Below are 14233 nucleotides of genomic sequence, written 5' to 3'. Positions count from 1 at the left end.
ACATGTTGGATACTTTTTCATTCTCCACTTTCTTGCCTCCCCCCACATCCCTTCATTCTTGGTTTTTAGTCTTTGGTTATAATTTCCCCCGCCCCCCAAGAGGATGTCATATGTACGTGCATAATTGTCATGAATACTTCAGGAGCAAACAAAAGCATGTTTTGATTTCTGTTTTGTAGCCATGTTAAAGGTTTCCGTTTGGTGTTTTGATGGTTACTCCAATGTGTTCCATGCAGGGGTTGGCAGTTTGCAATGGCGCAACAAGTGGCACTGCAGAATCCTGGAACGTACTCCATCTCGTTGTTTCAGTCACGCGTAATCAGGTGATTTCTCTAGCCTGGACAACACGGGCCAAACTACGAGGCGATTTTTCTCGCTGGCTAAATATATTTGCACAAAAATGCTTCAAAGTGATAGTTTCTCATAACATTGGTGGATGAATCAACCTGTGTTCTCTGCAAATGATTTTACAAGGGTATTGAAATATGTCTGACTTTTAAAACAAGTACAGTAATCCCTGGATTATACGGAAGAGTTACATTCCATAAAATCTTTCAGTTCAGTGAATTTTCATATATCAAATTTAATTATCTGATCTACTCCCATGATATCAATGGAGAAAGGTTCCTCTGGAACAAAATCTTCACTCTACGATGTAAAACATACGCATATTAATGCAACAAACTTTATTAAAATACTATGTCTTAAGACTGAGGGGTGGCACAGTAGTCCAAATCCTCTGAAGAGATGGCAGGCTGAGGGGTGGCAGCATCATCCACATCCTCTGACCAGTGGCAGGCTTGGTGGCTACATCCCAGGAAGTACCAGCCCCATCATCTTTCTTGGAGAAATGTGCATGCAAATTTGTCTGCTTTGCATGTTGCTTCTTTTCCTTGTGCAGTTCCTGTAGCAGTTCATTGAATCATTGGTTTGCCTGGCTGCAAGGATCATTGTCAGTGAAGATCGGGAGTCTTGCTTCTCTGGGAGTAAAAGCTTCTGACATCTGCTGTCGCTTTCCATACATCTTGAGCAGGGGTGGGGGGGGGGGGAAGCACTTTATAGTCTTGAACAAGTGTGAAAACCGAAGGAGCGTAAGCCACACGGACCGCTGTCCACGAGGGAAAATGACGCATGGGGGCATCATATGAAACGCAGTGACAAACGACCAAGTATGAAATTGCGAAAGGTATATTTTTTTTTATGATGCAGAATTTCCTTTACAGAGATTCTTACTTCCACATGTTTAAATTTAATCCCTGATTACTCATTTCCATTGGAGCAAGTTTCCGGATATTGAATATCTGTATATTGAGGGATGACTGCAGATGATACCGATGCCAGACATCTGCTAATTATCTGGGGGTTTTTTTCTGCATCATTTCAATACTCAAACCAACAATTAGCTGATCATACATTTGAATAGTGGAGGGTTTTTTTTGTTTTCTTACTTTTCCTTTGTTTGACAGTATGCAGAGAGCAACCAGGGTTATTTCAGAGTGGTTTCAGATGAATGGTCATTTCATTTTTGGTGGAAAAAGCAGGAGTGATTGTTTTCAGAATGATGGCCATTTCCAAGACAGAAAGGGGACAGCAAGGTTTGCAATAGGAACGAAGGAAGCTATGGATTTTTATTTTGGGCTAGAGGAGAGTGAAGAGGGGGAAAAGGGAGGAACTGGAACTGGTAACACGTTTGGTAAGGGCAGACGGGAAAAACTTAGTTGGACGAAAGGGAAACGTTGAAAACATTCTAAACTAAAGCTGTGAGAGTAAACGATGAAATAGAGGAGCTTGAGCTGAAGTTTGACAGCAATGAGTACAGTTTAGGTGTAAGTGAGGAGAAATGGTTTAATGAGAAGAAATATTGGAGGATATAACTATCTGGCTACAAGATGCATGGATGGGGTAGGAAAGATAAAATAGGAAGAGCTACAGCAATCTTGGTAAAATAGTATTGTTTTGAGAGAAACCATGATGACATTAAGGAAGGATTTAATGTGGAGGATTCTGTGTGGATTGGAGATGGTAAGAAGAGTAAGCATGCAAAGTTTACTTTTTTTATCACATCAATATGAGTCCTTGTAGAGTGCTTTTAATTGGCTTCTGGTGTGAGTGATCATTGGGATAGAAAAGTTGATGAGTTTGGAAAGTCATGAGGAATGAGGCAGCAAGAGACCAGGATGCTTGAGCAGGGAGGCAAGGAGTATGATTAAGGATAAGCAAAAGATATATGGAAGAGTACTACTTCGTTTATATGCAGCACAAGGCTGCATGGTAGCATCATCGGCTGAGGGCACGGCTGTGCTGCTGATGTACTAATGCCCTCTGCTGGTTGGAGCAGGAATCGATCCATTGGGACCATACTCTATGCAGAGCGTTGGTGCTGCCTAAGCATCTCCAAGGCTATTGGGCACAATCCTGGATGGGTCGCCACTCCGACACAATGGGCTTAATGGGAAGAGTGGTGGGCTTGGGATCCTGGGATCTTGAGTTCAAATCTCACTTAGCTGTTGAATTAATACCAGGTGGGGTTGAATCTGCCTGTTATCCTTCTGAGGTCGGCAAAATGAGTGCCAGCTTACTGGGATCCCGTGTCAGAGTGGCGACCTGTCCAAGATTGTACCCAATAGCTAAGGAGATTGCTTAAGCAGCACCAACGCTCTGCACAGAGCATGATCCCAATGAATGGATTGGAGTTATACGAGGCAGTTTATTATTGGGTGGATGAGGGAAATGTAATGGATTTACTCTAATGTATCTAGACCTTCAGAAGGGTGTTAGCAAAGTCTAGGGCTTGCGGAATGGCTGGTAGAGTAGCGAACTGGATTGATAACTGGCTGAGTGATAGGAAGCAAAGAGTGGATATGAGTGGGAGGATGTCCAGCTGGGAGGTTGTAAGTCATGGGAGTATCCCAGAAATCAGTTCTGGGACCATTTTTATTTGTAATTTACATCAATGATTTGGACAGTGGGGTTAAAAGTCTGCTTTCCATATTTGCACATAAACAAAGCTCGGTGGTAAGATGGATAGCAGAGAGGAGTGTGATCAGGTTCAGGAAAGCTGAGATACTTTCATAGATTGGGCAAAGGATTTGGCAAATGCTGTTTAAGATGAGGAAATATAAGATGTTGTTGGGTAAGAACTCTGCAATCGATAAGGATTACGTAATGCAAAGGGCAGTTTTGGAGCATGTGATACAGGAGAAAGATATGGGGGTTGTAGCATGCAGTATGCAGACAGTCCACTGCTAGACAGCCATGGATAAAGCTAACAGGTTTTTGGTTGTATTTGCAGGAGAATCAATTATAAATTTAGAGATTTTTTTGAACTGTACAGAGATTAGGTGAGTCATCTCCTTGAATATTGCATTGTATATAGTTCTGGTCACCACATGTGAGAAAGTATGTCGGTGTAATAGAGAGGGTGTCATTCTAAAGTGAATTGATTGATTTTCGGGCTGTTCTGCATCCCCGATAAGGAGCAGCTGAAGGAGACAGTACTTTATACTTAAGAAAGTAGATAATTATGAGGGGATCTGATAGAGATGTTTGAGATAATGCAGGTTATTGGTGTACATACACAACTCGAACGACAATGAACATGCACAACTCGTGCAACAACCCAACCCATCAGACTAATCAGTAATCAATCAGGATGGCACAATCCCAAACAAAATGCAGCAATCGGACAACCTCATAAACTGCGACGCTTCATTTAGTCACAAACCTACCATTCACAGAAACTGATCAATCACCAAGAGGCTAAAGAGATTGAAACGTGACAATGAAGCTCCACCACCTTTCACCTTTCAATTCGTTACAGATATGCTTTTTAAAATGGTCAAAACTCCAATTCTACAGGATTTCAAATATCCATCTGAAACACCTAGGCCCTTTAACCATCCATCCATCCATCCATTGGGACCATACTCTGTGCAGAGCATTGGTGCTGCCTAAGCAGTCTCCTTGGCTATTGGGTACAATCCTGGACAGGTCGCCACTCCGACACAATATACCAGCATGCTGGCACTCATTTTGCCGACTTCGGAAGGATGACAGTGGAGATGTGGAGATGATTCAGCAACACCAAGTGGAGATGATTCAGCCTGTCATCCTTTTGAGGTCGGCGAAATGAGTGCCAGTGTTCTGGCAATAGGAGCGTTGCATCAGCGGCACAGCCATGCCCTCAGCCAATGATGCTACCCACAGCCTTGTACTTCATGTGAAGGAGGAGCAATAGACAAGAATAAAGCTTTTGATACCGTCCCCCAGCCATATTGTCATTAAAAAAAAAAAACATCTTCAACACCAGCATGCTCACCAAAAATAAGAAATGGTTAACAAACATTGTCTGGGCGTCAAGATGAAATAAACAAATATATGTCAAATAAAGGTCAATATCAAATAAACAACATCCTCTCTTCCTTCATAATTCTACCTAACGCGGTGTCCCACACGGCTCTGTACTATCACCCTTACCCTTACTCTTCACTTATTATGCTTCACTGGGAGCGTTCAGTACACAAGATATCTGGGAGCATACTCTACTTTTACTCTATCTCCCCTACTCTTCGATCTATTCCCGCATGACCACCTGACCCCTCAAACAGATTCCCCACTTCTATCATATGTAGATGACCGAACCATTGCCTCACCACATTCCAATTTTGTCCAAGCTACCAACACCCTTCAGCAATATTTCTATAATCTTGAAAATGCTTAATTCTGAACTGCATGACTGCATCTCTACCCAAATCTTTTATAACCCTTCTCACCCAAGACAGACATTAATCCAATGCACATCCAACCATTACCCTTTCAATCAACTTTTTTTTTTCTCAACAGCATCTAACATTACTGGGCATCACCTTGGATACCCATATAACCTGTCCACAACACACAGATCACCTTACTGCCAATGCTAACTGCAAAATCAACACATGGAAAGCACTCACTCATTCAACTTTTGGACAATACAAGAATCACTTCCAACAACTTACAAACAGTTCATCCAGAATACCATCAATTATACCAGCCCTAGCTGGGCCACCACTCCTTCAGACCATAATATTTTTTTTAAAAATGCAAAACAAAGCTCTCAGGATAGCAATAGATTGTACAAGATCGACAAACATAGCCCATTTCGATGCAGAAATACATACATCCCATTGTAATCTATCTAAATATGAAAGACACTTGATTCATCATCTCTGCAGCTCAACATCCCTCTCACTCATGTCACTGTACGACCACCCATCCTACACCCCAACGACATGTGAAATGTATAACGACTCGTAATGAATCTCATTTCTTTCATATTATACTTCCACCACAAAACACATCCATGTGCCATCACATTCACAACTGTCCATCATCACAGTCCAGAGAACATCGTCCCCCAAACAATATCCTCAACCACACCCTCCCAGAAATTCACTCTTCTGAAGCAACACTTAGTTGTTAAATAAGAGTCCATCTGGCTACACACCGGTCTGGATACCACCCTCCTTTATGCAATATCAACATCGGCTCTGACCCACACTAAACCCAACGTGTACATTCTTTCTATCCAGCCAAAAACCACTGCACACATTAATTGCTGTCTGCTCCTCCCTGGTCCAACAAAGGTGCATCTTCAACATCTGTTCTACACTTGATATATGGGAGCGTTCAGTGGACACTGCTGGATACTTTGGTTCCATCAGTCTTTTCACTTGATGAAGGACTGAGGCTACAAAAACAGCAGCAGCAACAACAAGGGCATTAGCAAAATAAATGCACTGAGTTTTTCAGCAGAATGGACAGTGATTGGGCCAGGAGTCACAGCCTGAGAGTAAAGATGAATAGAGTTGAGAAAGTAAGGCAGGGTCTTTCAGTGAGAGAGTAGTTAATGTATGGAATTGTTTCCCGAGAAAGGTAGTGGCAGCAGAAACAATAGATAGATTTAGAGTGGAATTAGCTTGGTACCGAGATGCATTGAGGAGAGAAGGGTACATAGATATTGGCAGGACTGGATGGTAGCTTTGGTAACAAATGGATGGTTGATTGGATACCTGCATAGTGATTCTGATATTTGTCAGAGGGTATGTTAAAAGGTCAATATCCTGTCGGTGTTCATTCATTCCTCACCCGACAACCATAAATTTGGTCCACGTCAACCAATGCACTTGGCTATTAAGACGTCATTCAAGAAGTGTTGCACATTCAAAACATAGTGCCATGGAGCACTGTCCTGCTGGAATAAGGTGCTATTGGAAGATTAAATTGCCGTAGTTCAGGGATAAAGAAATTCTGCAATATTGGAAAGTAACATTCACCATTGACTGTTGCTTCTTCAGAAACAAGCACCGCTAATGTGTGACTTCCTGAGAGTGCAACAGACATCGATTTTTGTTGAGTCTCTTTCAATGATTAGGAGTGCCAGACTTCCTGAGGCTTTTCTGTTACCCAAATGCGGTAACTGTGGCTGTTGACTTTGCAACTGATGTGGAATTAATTTTTATTTGCACACATAATTGAGGCTCATGGAAGAGCTAGAATTAGTACACTGAACAGATCAGGACACAACAGGACAAAAGGAACAGTGAGAGAGAGAGAGACAGAGACAGAGACAGACAGATGGGAAGAGAGAGAGAGATGGGGAGAGATGGAGAGAGAGAGAGAAGGGGGGGGGAGAGAGAGAGAGACAGAGACAGAGACAGAGACAGAGACAGAGACAGAGACACAAACAAACAAACAGCAATGTTGAAGGTCAAGATAGAGGCAGACTTGGACAAACAATGGGTGTGTGTAGGAATATGGGGCAGGAGAGGATGCATAGGGTGGACAAGATGGATATAGCAGAAGGAAACTCACAAGAGGGAAACTGGAAATTTGGAAGGAGGAGGGATTGGATTGGGGTGGGTTTAACAAGGGTAAAAAATTATCATGGTTTTAGATTGGGGACGATCTGTGATGGTGGTCAATAGCTGTCTTGAAGACCTGGAAAGAAGAATGAGATTTAAGAGAATATGTAAGTTGGTTACACAGGTGGGAGTAAAGAGTTGGCCTTGGATGCCATAGGCATAATGCCAGACTGTATCAAAAGCACGAGATATGTCCAGAGAGACGGCCCTGATCTCATGTCTGACATTGAGGGCCTCCATCCATTGTTGGGTGAGTAGAAGCAGCATGTCCGAGGTGGAGTGACCTGGTCTGAAACCAAATTGGTGATCTGAGATGAGCATGTTGGAGAAAAGGAAGGTTTTCATATCAACTGTGATGATGGATTCCATGACCTTGCTGATGATTGGAAGCAAGCTGATGTGTCTGCAGTTGAAGGGATTCGTTTTTTCACCTTTTTATGAAATGCAGTGATGTTTGTGGATTTCCAAGAAGATGGAAGATGACCTAGTGCAACTAATGACAGGGTGAAAAGGGTAGAGATAGGATGGGAAAGAGCAGCAGAGCAGGATTTTAGGCACATGAGCTGATGCCATCTGGTCCAGTTGCAAAGTCAGAGTTGAGGGTTGAAAGAACCTTCTCCGCCTTTTGAGGTGCAAAAGACAGAGTCCAGGGGCAGTTGAGCATGACGGGGAAGGATGGGTACCGAGAGAAGGGTTAGGGACACATGATTATGAGGCATTCAGCATTCTCCGCATCAGAATGTTGCATCATCAGAAAATATCAACTCATCAATCAACCCTTGGGAATTGTGGGTTTAACAGCAACAATAAAACAACATTAACAACATTAACATTAACACCACTTTATGAATTATGCCGTCATAGGCCGTTTACAGTTTCATAACTTCAGATGTACACACGATAAACTGTAATGGTGCACAACGACTTTATAGACACCCTTTATATAAAATACTGCGACGTCTCTGTGCCTGCCTCACGATTTTCCTGTCCTCTCCTCCTTCTTCCTCCTCTCCTCGCAACCCTTCAACACTCGACAAACTGATAGATTGGATGAATGCAGTATTCATGTACTGCAGGCATGATGGGCCAGACGCCTCTGGACTCCGTGTTAGGATTCCTTGTATCCCTTTGTTATTGAAAAGTTTTGTTTTTGTGTTTTAATACTCTGCTTTATACATGATCTGTCTTCGCTGCACATATGATCAGTTGTTCATTACCCCGTGCACGTGAAGCGAAAAGTGGGGTTAAGCAATTGGTTCACTTCTGTCTGTCCCTCTGTCGAGAAACATCAGTTCATGATGGAAAAGCAATTTAATTTCAATTAAATGTTATATTTTGAACACGAATCAAAACATGAAGAGGAAAACAAAGCGGTAGTTTAGCATTACTTTGGCTCTGAATTTGTAATGTTGAAAAAAACAAAAACTGAAAAGTAAAATGAAAATAATTTGTAAAGTGTGATATTTTCTGAAATTGTAAAATTGTTAATTTAAAACAAATTACAGCAAGTTTCCACTTAACGTTGTGGATTTGTTCCTAGAAAATGCGACGTTAAGAAATATGACGTTAAACAGACAAGATACTCCCATGGAGGTAGTGTTATAATGGGGGGGGGGGAGAGGATGCATTCTTTGTTTGTCAGTTCAAGCCAGATTTGATCTATGGCTTACCTGTACTAACCTGTTTCATGGTCAGGTTGTCAGCGACTAAACCATCTCCCCACCAGATTTCTTGGTGAGGAGGGTGTGTGATATGGACACCCAGCAGGATTAACAACAAAACATGTCAAAGGGCGGAGGAGCTCCTTGTGAGCCAACGACCATCCATATCTAGTGCCCAACTGTCTGCGGACGTCCTCCTGCAGTTGGGTTACTTTTTATTCGGAATTTGGTGGCAGGATTTGCACTACTGGCACTGTAAAACCCTTCATTCCACAAAACACACTAAAAACGCAAAGAAAACTGAAAACCCACTCCGTGGGAGTACCTCCTGTGTAGCTGCCCTTCGCAAGGGCAGCTCACCGGATGACAGGATTGGGGCAAAGCCTTCTGGACCCCCACTCTTTGATCATAGGAGAAAAAACACGGGGTAACCTTCCTGGGTTGGATTGCAGTAGTGTGTGTCAGGGTGGTGCTGAGGTGTCATCCACCAGACGGCGGTCTCCTTGGGTTAACCTATCCCGAAGAGAGGATGATCACCTGTCTCTGTTATCATCTGAGCTCAAGCGTTTGGACATAGGGTTCGCCACCATCTGCTTGAGCACCAGGGCCCAGAATAGTCAGGCTTTACACCAAAGAGCTCAACGATTGACTGTATCCTTGCTCTTCGGGTCCTCACCGAACGCAGACGAGAGTTTCGGCAAGAGCTGCTTGCAGCCTATGTTGATCTCTGCAAAGCATTTGCTTCAGTGAATCCTGATGCCCTCTGGAGGATTCTTGATCTTCCTGGGGTGCCACCAAACTGATCAATCTGATGTCTGAACGATACTGTGGAACTGAGAGTGCTGTGAGATGTGGTGATACAATTTCTGTCTTATTTCCAGTTGTTGCTGAAGTTTGTCAGAGGTGTGTACTGGCCCCCACACTTTTCAGCACAGCACTTGTGTGGACTGGATTCTGGGGAGGATGTCGGAGAGATGAAGCTGTGGTGCATCGTTTGGGAATGTCAAGATCTCTGACCTTGATTTGGCAGACGATGCAGTCATTTTTGTGGAGACTCTGGATATCCTTTTGGGGGCCCTCAAGTTGCTGGACGAGGAGTCAAAGCCGCTGGGATTACGGATTCCCAGGTCAAAACTAAGATCCAGGCGTTCAATGACATCTTAGATGTTGCTATCTTGTTTGTACCTGTTGGTGGTGAAGATCTTGAGGTCACGGAGAGATTCACTTATCTTGGCAGTGATATTCATGTCTCTGCTGGCTGTGAGCCAGTGGTCGATAGATGTCTGGGTGGGGCCTGAGGAATCATGGATTCACTGGATCATGGGGTGTGGTACTGCTGGTAAGGAGAATCCTCGGCTGTCGCTGGTCGGACTTTGTGACCAACGAGTGGTTGTTGAGAGAGACTCAAATGAGATTTGTTACCTGCATAGTCCGTGAGCGTCAGCTGCGGCTGTATGGACATGTGGCTCGTTTTCCTGACGCTGATCCTGCTCACCAGATTCTCTCAGCGAGGGAGTCTCATGAGTGGAGGAGGCCAATGGGCCGACCACGTGCCTCGTGGTTGCAGAATGTTGATCAGCATCTCAAGGAGATGGGGATGGGCTAGGCATCTGCCTGGGGGATGGCTCGATGGAGGCCATTGGAGTACCGGCGGAAAGTGGATGCAGCGACGCGCTGCTCTGGCACATGCTCCCATACCTGACCTGACCTGACCTGACCTGACCTAACCTGATGCATTCCTAGGGCACATTTTCAGCTTCGCTTAACTTCATAATTCGAGACAAATGTTAAGCAAATCAACATAGAATACAAATGAAAGACACAAATGAAGTTACGGGGTTACTTATCAAAATGTCGGGCCGAGGTTGCTTGTTGGGACGAGAGAGTTGCGAGTGTGGAGTAGAAGGGTTACAGGATGAGAGAGGCAGGCCTTTGTGTCTTCGGCGGAATGCTCAAATATTTGGTGCATTGGGAAGGCAAAGGGGAGGTAAGCCCGGAGCGATACGGCGTTCCCCTCATCCTGATATGGCTTTTTGGGTGAGCCTCGTGGCTGATCTGGAATCGAGAAGTCGAAGTTTTCGATCGAGCTATCGAACACAGTGAGCACAGTGAACACCGGGGAAATAATAGTATTTGTACGAAGACGAATCTTGGGTTGGACGAAGCCGAATCTTGTAGACTACCAAGAAAACCAAGAAGGCTAATCGCAGCTGCAAAGCCAGGTGGACAAACATTGAATGCTTGTGTTACAACAAATGTCAGGTGTTAATGTTTATTGAGGAGTAATGAACTGAGACAAAATGTAATGTGCTATGAGCCAGTGCTGATCATGATTCTGTAGCTTGTTTTAAATAATGTACCTCTATATGATAACAAGCATGTTGAAAAACTATTTACATTCGTATTTATCGAATATGTCATCCCACAGAGCATTTGAAATAATATTCACAAAACAACTCATTAATATTCATGACCCTGCAAGTGCACTGGCGGCAGTGATGTGTCAGTGTCAGGGAGGAATTAACACATCTATTGTCCTGTCCGAATGACAGTATTTCTAACTACTGTAACTGATCTCGCTTTGTCTTATGCTCCAAATCGACTTGTCCATGAATGAAGGAAAGAAAAATGGGAAAATTATCCAATTCGACTTGTACTCCATATCGACTTATCGGCCGAAAAATACGGTACATGATGTGAGTGGTGGGACTGGGAGGTAGAAATTGCACAATTTCTGCATCTGAGAAATGTCAATGGGTTTAAAGTCAACTTTGATTTCACACGGACGGATAACTGCACGCGTAGTGCCACCAAGTGGATTTTCTCGTTCTAATTACCATTGAAGACTGGCTGATAGTATTCTGAGTCGAGAAACCAAGATGCTGGACCCCTCAGCAGGCCGTGTTTACACCATACCTGAACAGCCAACGACACCGGATAGGCTGGCCATAAGTATAATTTGCATACGCCTTGAATGGTCAGTAATCAGGAGTTGGAGCACCATGATTTTCTTGTTCAGATGCGGAGGATCAGTGTGGCGATTTACCGAGTCTTGGGCAGGGCTTTGGTAAAATTTCCTCCACTGTGATCTCCGTCACATCTCATGTAGCTTTTGAAACATCTTCATATATTCAAAGCCACATCGGGCAGGACGAGAGTATGTCGAAATGTTAAATCATGTGCAAAAAATGTGTTGTTTTGCATGATCCACCCTTTGGCTCTGCCTAACCGTTGCTATTGGCCAGCAATGTTATGTGTGAGCGTTGACATCTTCAGAATAAATGATAATTTTCTTGTATGTTTTGTGCAGGTGGACAAAACTAAGGATTCATATGGTGCCAGCCACCATAGTGTGCGAACCAGTTTCCGAGTGCTTTGTGTCAGGTCTGTTGGTCAGTTGGTCTGCACATTACTTCTTCCAGTGGGATATTGTGCTGGCCTTCCTTTGCTATGTTTTTGCCTGGTTTCTGTTGGACTTCATCAAGCTCAGGCTCGTCCAGGTGCGTGCTTATCCAGTTCACTATAATTACCTCCGCCACCGAAGGGTGAAGGAGGTTATGTTTTCACCCCATTCTTTCCGTCTGTTTGCAGGATATCTCAAAAAAAGTTGAGACGGATCTGGATGAAATTTTCTGGACATGTTCGGTGTGTGTTACAAGGACGAACTGATTCGATTTTGGTGAAGATCCGAATCCCGATCCAAATCTGATAATTTTTAAGTGCTTCTTCACCATTGAGAGATAGGACTAAACTTATGTATAGCAGGGTATCTCAAAAAGTTATGGACGGATTCGGATGAAACTTGGTGTACAGTTTGGGTGTGTGATCGCAGAAAATTGACTCGATTTTGGTGAAGATCCAGATCCGGATCCGACTACTTGAATTTTTTAAGTGATTCGTCACCATTGAGAGATAGCGCTCATAAACGATATCTGGCATGATATTTCAAAAATGTATTTAGCCAGATATGTTCTCGTAGATCAGGCATTACGGGGCGGTGGTATGCGCTCTACCGGGTGCCCTTCTAGTTTTGATTGTTTCCATCTGTGAAAACCAAAAACGTTTATTGTCTGCAACATTGTTTACTTGTTTACATTGCATTGCAACCTCACCATCGCTCTCCACACTCTCTCCCTCCCTACCCCTGGCCCGATTCCTTCCTCCATCCACCACATCACAACAACCTGCTGTGTTTCATGCTTAATTGCACTAATCTCATCATTTGCATTAAACTGATTTCTTTTTTCTCATTTAGGGTGGTCCATTGAGCTTCTCCAAACTGGACTATGCTGTGGCTTGGTTCATAAGGGAATCCATGGCCCTGTTCATCTTCTGTGCAGCTCTCTGGGATCCAGTTATCAGCTGGCGGACTGGACGGTACCGCTTGCGCTGTGGAGGCACCGCAGAGGAAGTTATCGACATGTGATCCAGTAACTCTATCTATTCTCCACCGTCTTCCTAATTCATCTTCCTCTGTACGGGTTGCTTTTCAAGCTACTCTAACATTGTTGCTGCATCTGTGAATGCTGGATTGTAAATATGAACTTTCTTTGGCTTGGATGACTGCACCATTGTAGATAAATGTGGATAATGTAACAAATTGTATATTGAGTGGTGAAGCAATAGTTCAGAGAAAGGGAACCATGAACAGTAATTCTCAGGCTTGGGTACCCATTTGCTCTCCTGTTTCCTACATTCAGTTTTTCATATTGTGTTTACGAAAATGGTGTGAAGTCGAGTTTTCAGGATCTCTCCACAGTGGGGAGGAATGACTGACTCAAACTCACTTTAAGATGTATGTGTGTATGTATATATCTTTGGCTGTGCTTACTACCAGCTAAGGCGGTTGGAGACAGGACGAGCAATTTTTTTTGTTGTTGTGAATCCTGCATTTTGTGAGATATTTGTGGCTTTATATTTCCCACAAATTCTGTACACTGTGCGACATTCTTAATGTGTACAGTGTAAGGTGCCAGCAATAGTTTTGGTTTCGATTCAAAGAGTGGAGACATGCACCTTGTGAAAATGTGAAAGGGTAGCGATTTGACGGAATTGGTGGCTGCTTTGCCAATTCCATGTGCACACCTTGTGGAAGTGAATTGACCGATTTTGACCACGTCGGTGTTACCATTCGCATCTTCTGGGATAAATGATGTGTGGTTGGATATATGAGGTGCTTATTGCATTTTAGTTCCTTTGATATTGTTATGACAACCAACTGATGGTGAGCCTCACCGTCGCTCTCCACACTCCCTCCCTCCCTACCCCTGCCCCGATTCCTTCCTCCATCCACCACATCACAACGAACTGGCCTAAATAGCTGAGTTTTCAGGAACATCACTTTATTTGAGATGCTATCATTCTTAACTTATGTGGAACAGTGCAACAACATGCTTGTTATTTATTTATTTTTTAATGGTTGTTGCTGTTTCTGAAGCATGTTTGTTTTGTGTTTATTTGATTTTTTTTTTTTGCATCCTGTCTGTTTCCTGTATTTTATTTTTTTTAGTTACTCACAAGTGTGAAGGATGACCACAGTACTAATAATAGCGAACTAAAATACACCTGTCTTGGTGTTCATGCACAAATGGTCAATTTTGTATGGTTTTCAACTTACATAAAATGTATGTAGTATTAGCGATAGTAATGAGGACTAAATGGTTATGATAT

The 14233-nt window shown here is 43.3% G+C and overlaps 1 protein-coding gene across 3 annotated transcripts in view; it reads left to right on the top strand.

Moving 5' to 3' along the window:
- UGCG (UDP-glucose ceramide glucosyltransferase) overlaps window positions 1-13821 on the top strand; it is an 82441-nt gene extending 68620 nt beyond the window's left edge. For all 3 annotated transcript variants that reach the window (XM_085886179.1, XM_085886177.1, XM_085886178.1), the window contains 3 exons: window positions 237-323; window positions 11874-12063; window positions 12819-13821. In XM_085886179.1, the coding sequence (XP_085742305.1) occupies window positions 237-323; window positions 11874-12063; window positions 12819-12989 (448 nt within the window). In that variant the 3' untranslated portion in view covers window positions 12990-13821. The remainder of the gene's footprint in view (window positions 1-236; window positions 324-11873; window positions 12064-12818) is intronic.
- The last annotated feature ends 412 nt before the right edge of the window (window positions 13822-14233 follow it).

The sequence above is a fragment of the Eptatretus burgeri genome, chromosome 6 (assembly GCF_056783735.1).
Source record: "Eptatretus burgeri isolate ZD-2024b chromosome 6, Ebu_testis_v1, whole genome shotgun sequence".
NCBI classification, from domain to species: Eukaryota; Metazoa; Chordata; class Myxini; order Myxiniformes; family Myxinidae; genus Eptatretus; species Eptatretus burgeri.
Note: the sequence above shows the minus strand (reverse complement) of the source record. Positions and strands in the feature narration are given on the sequence as shown.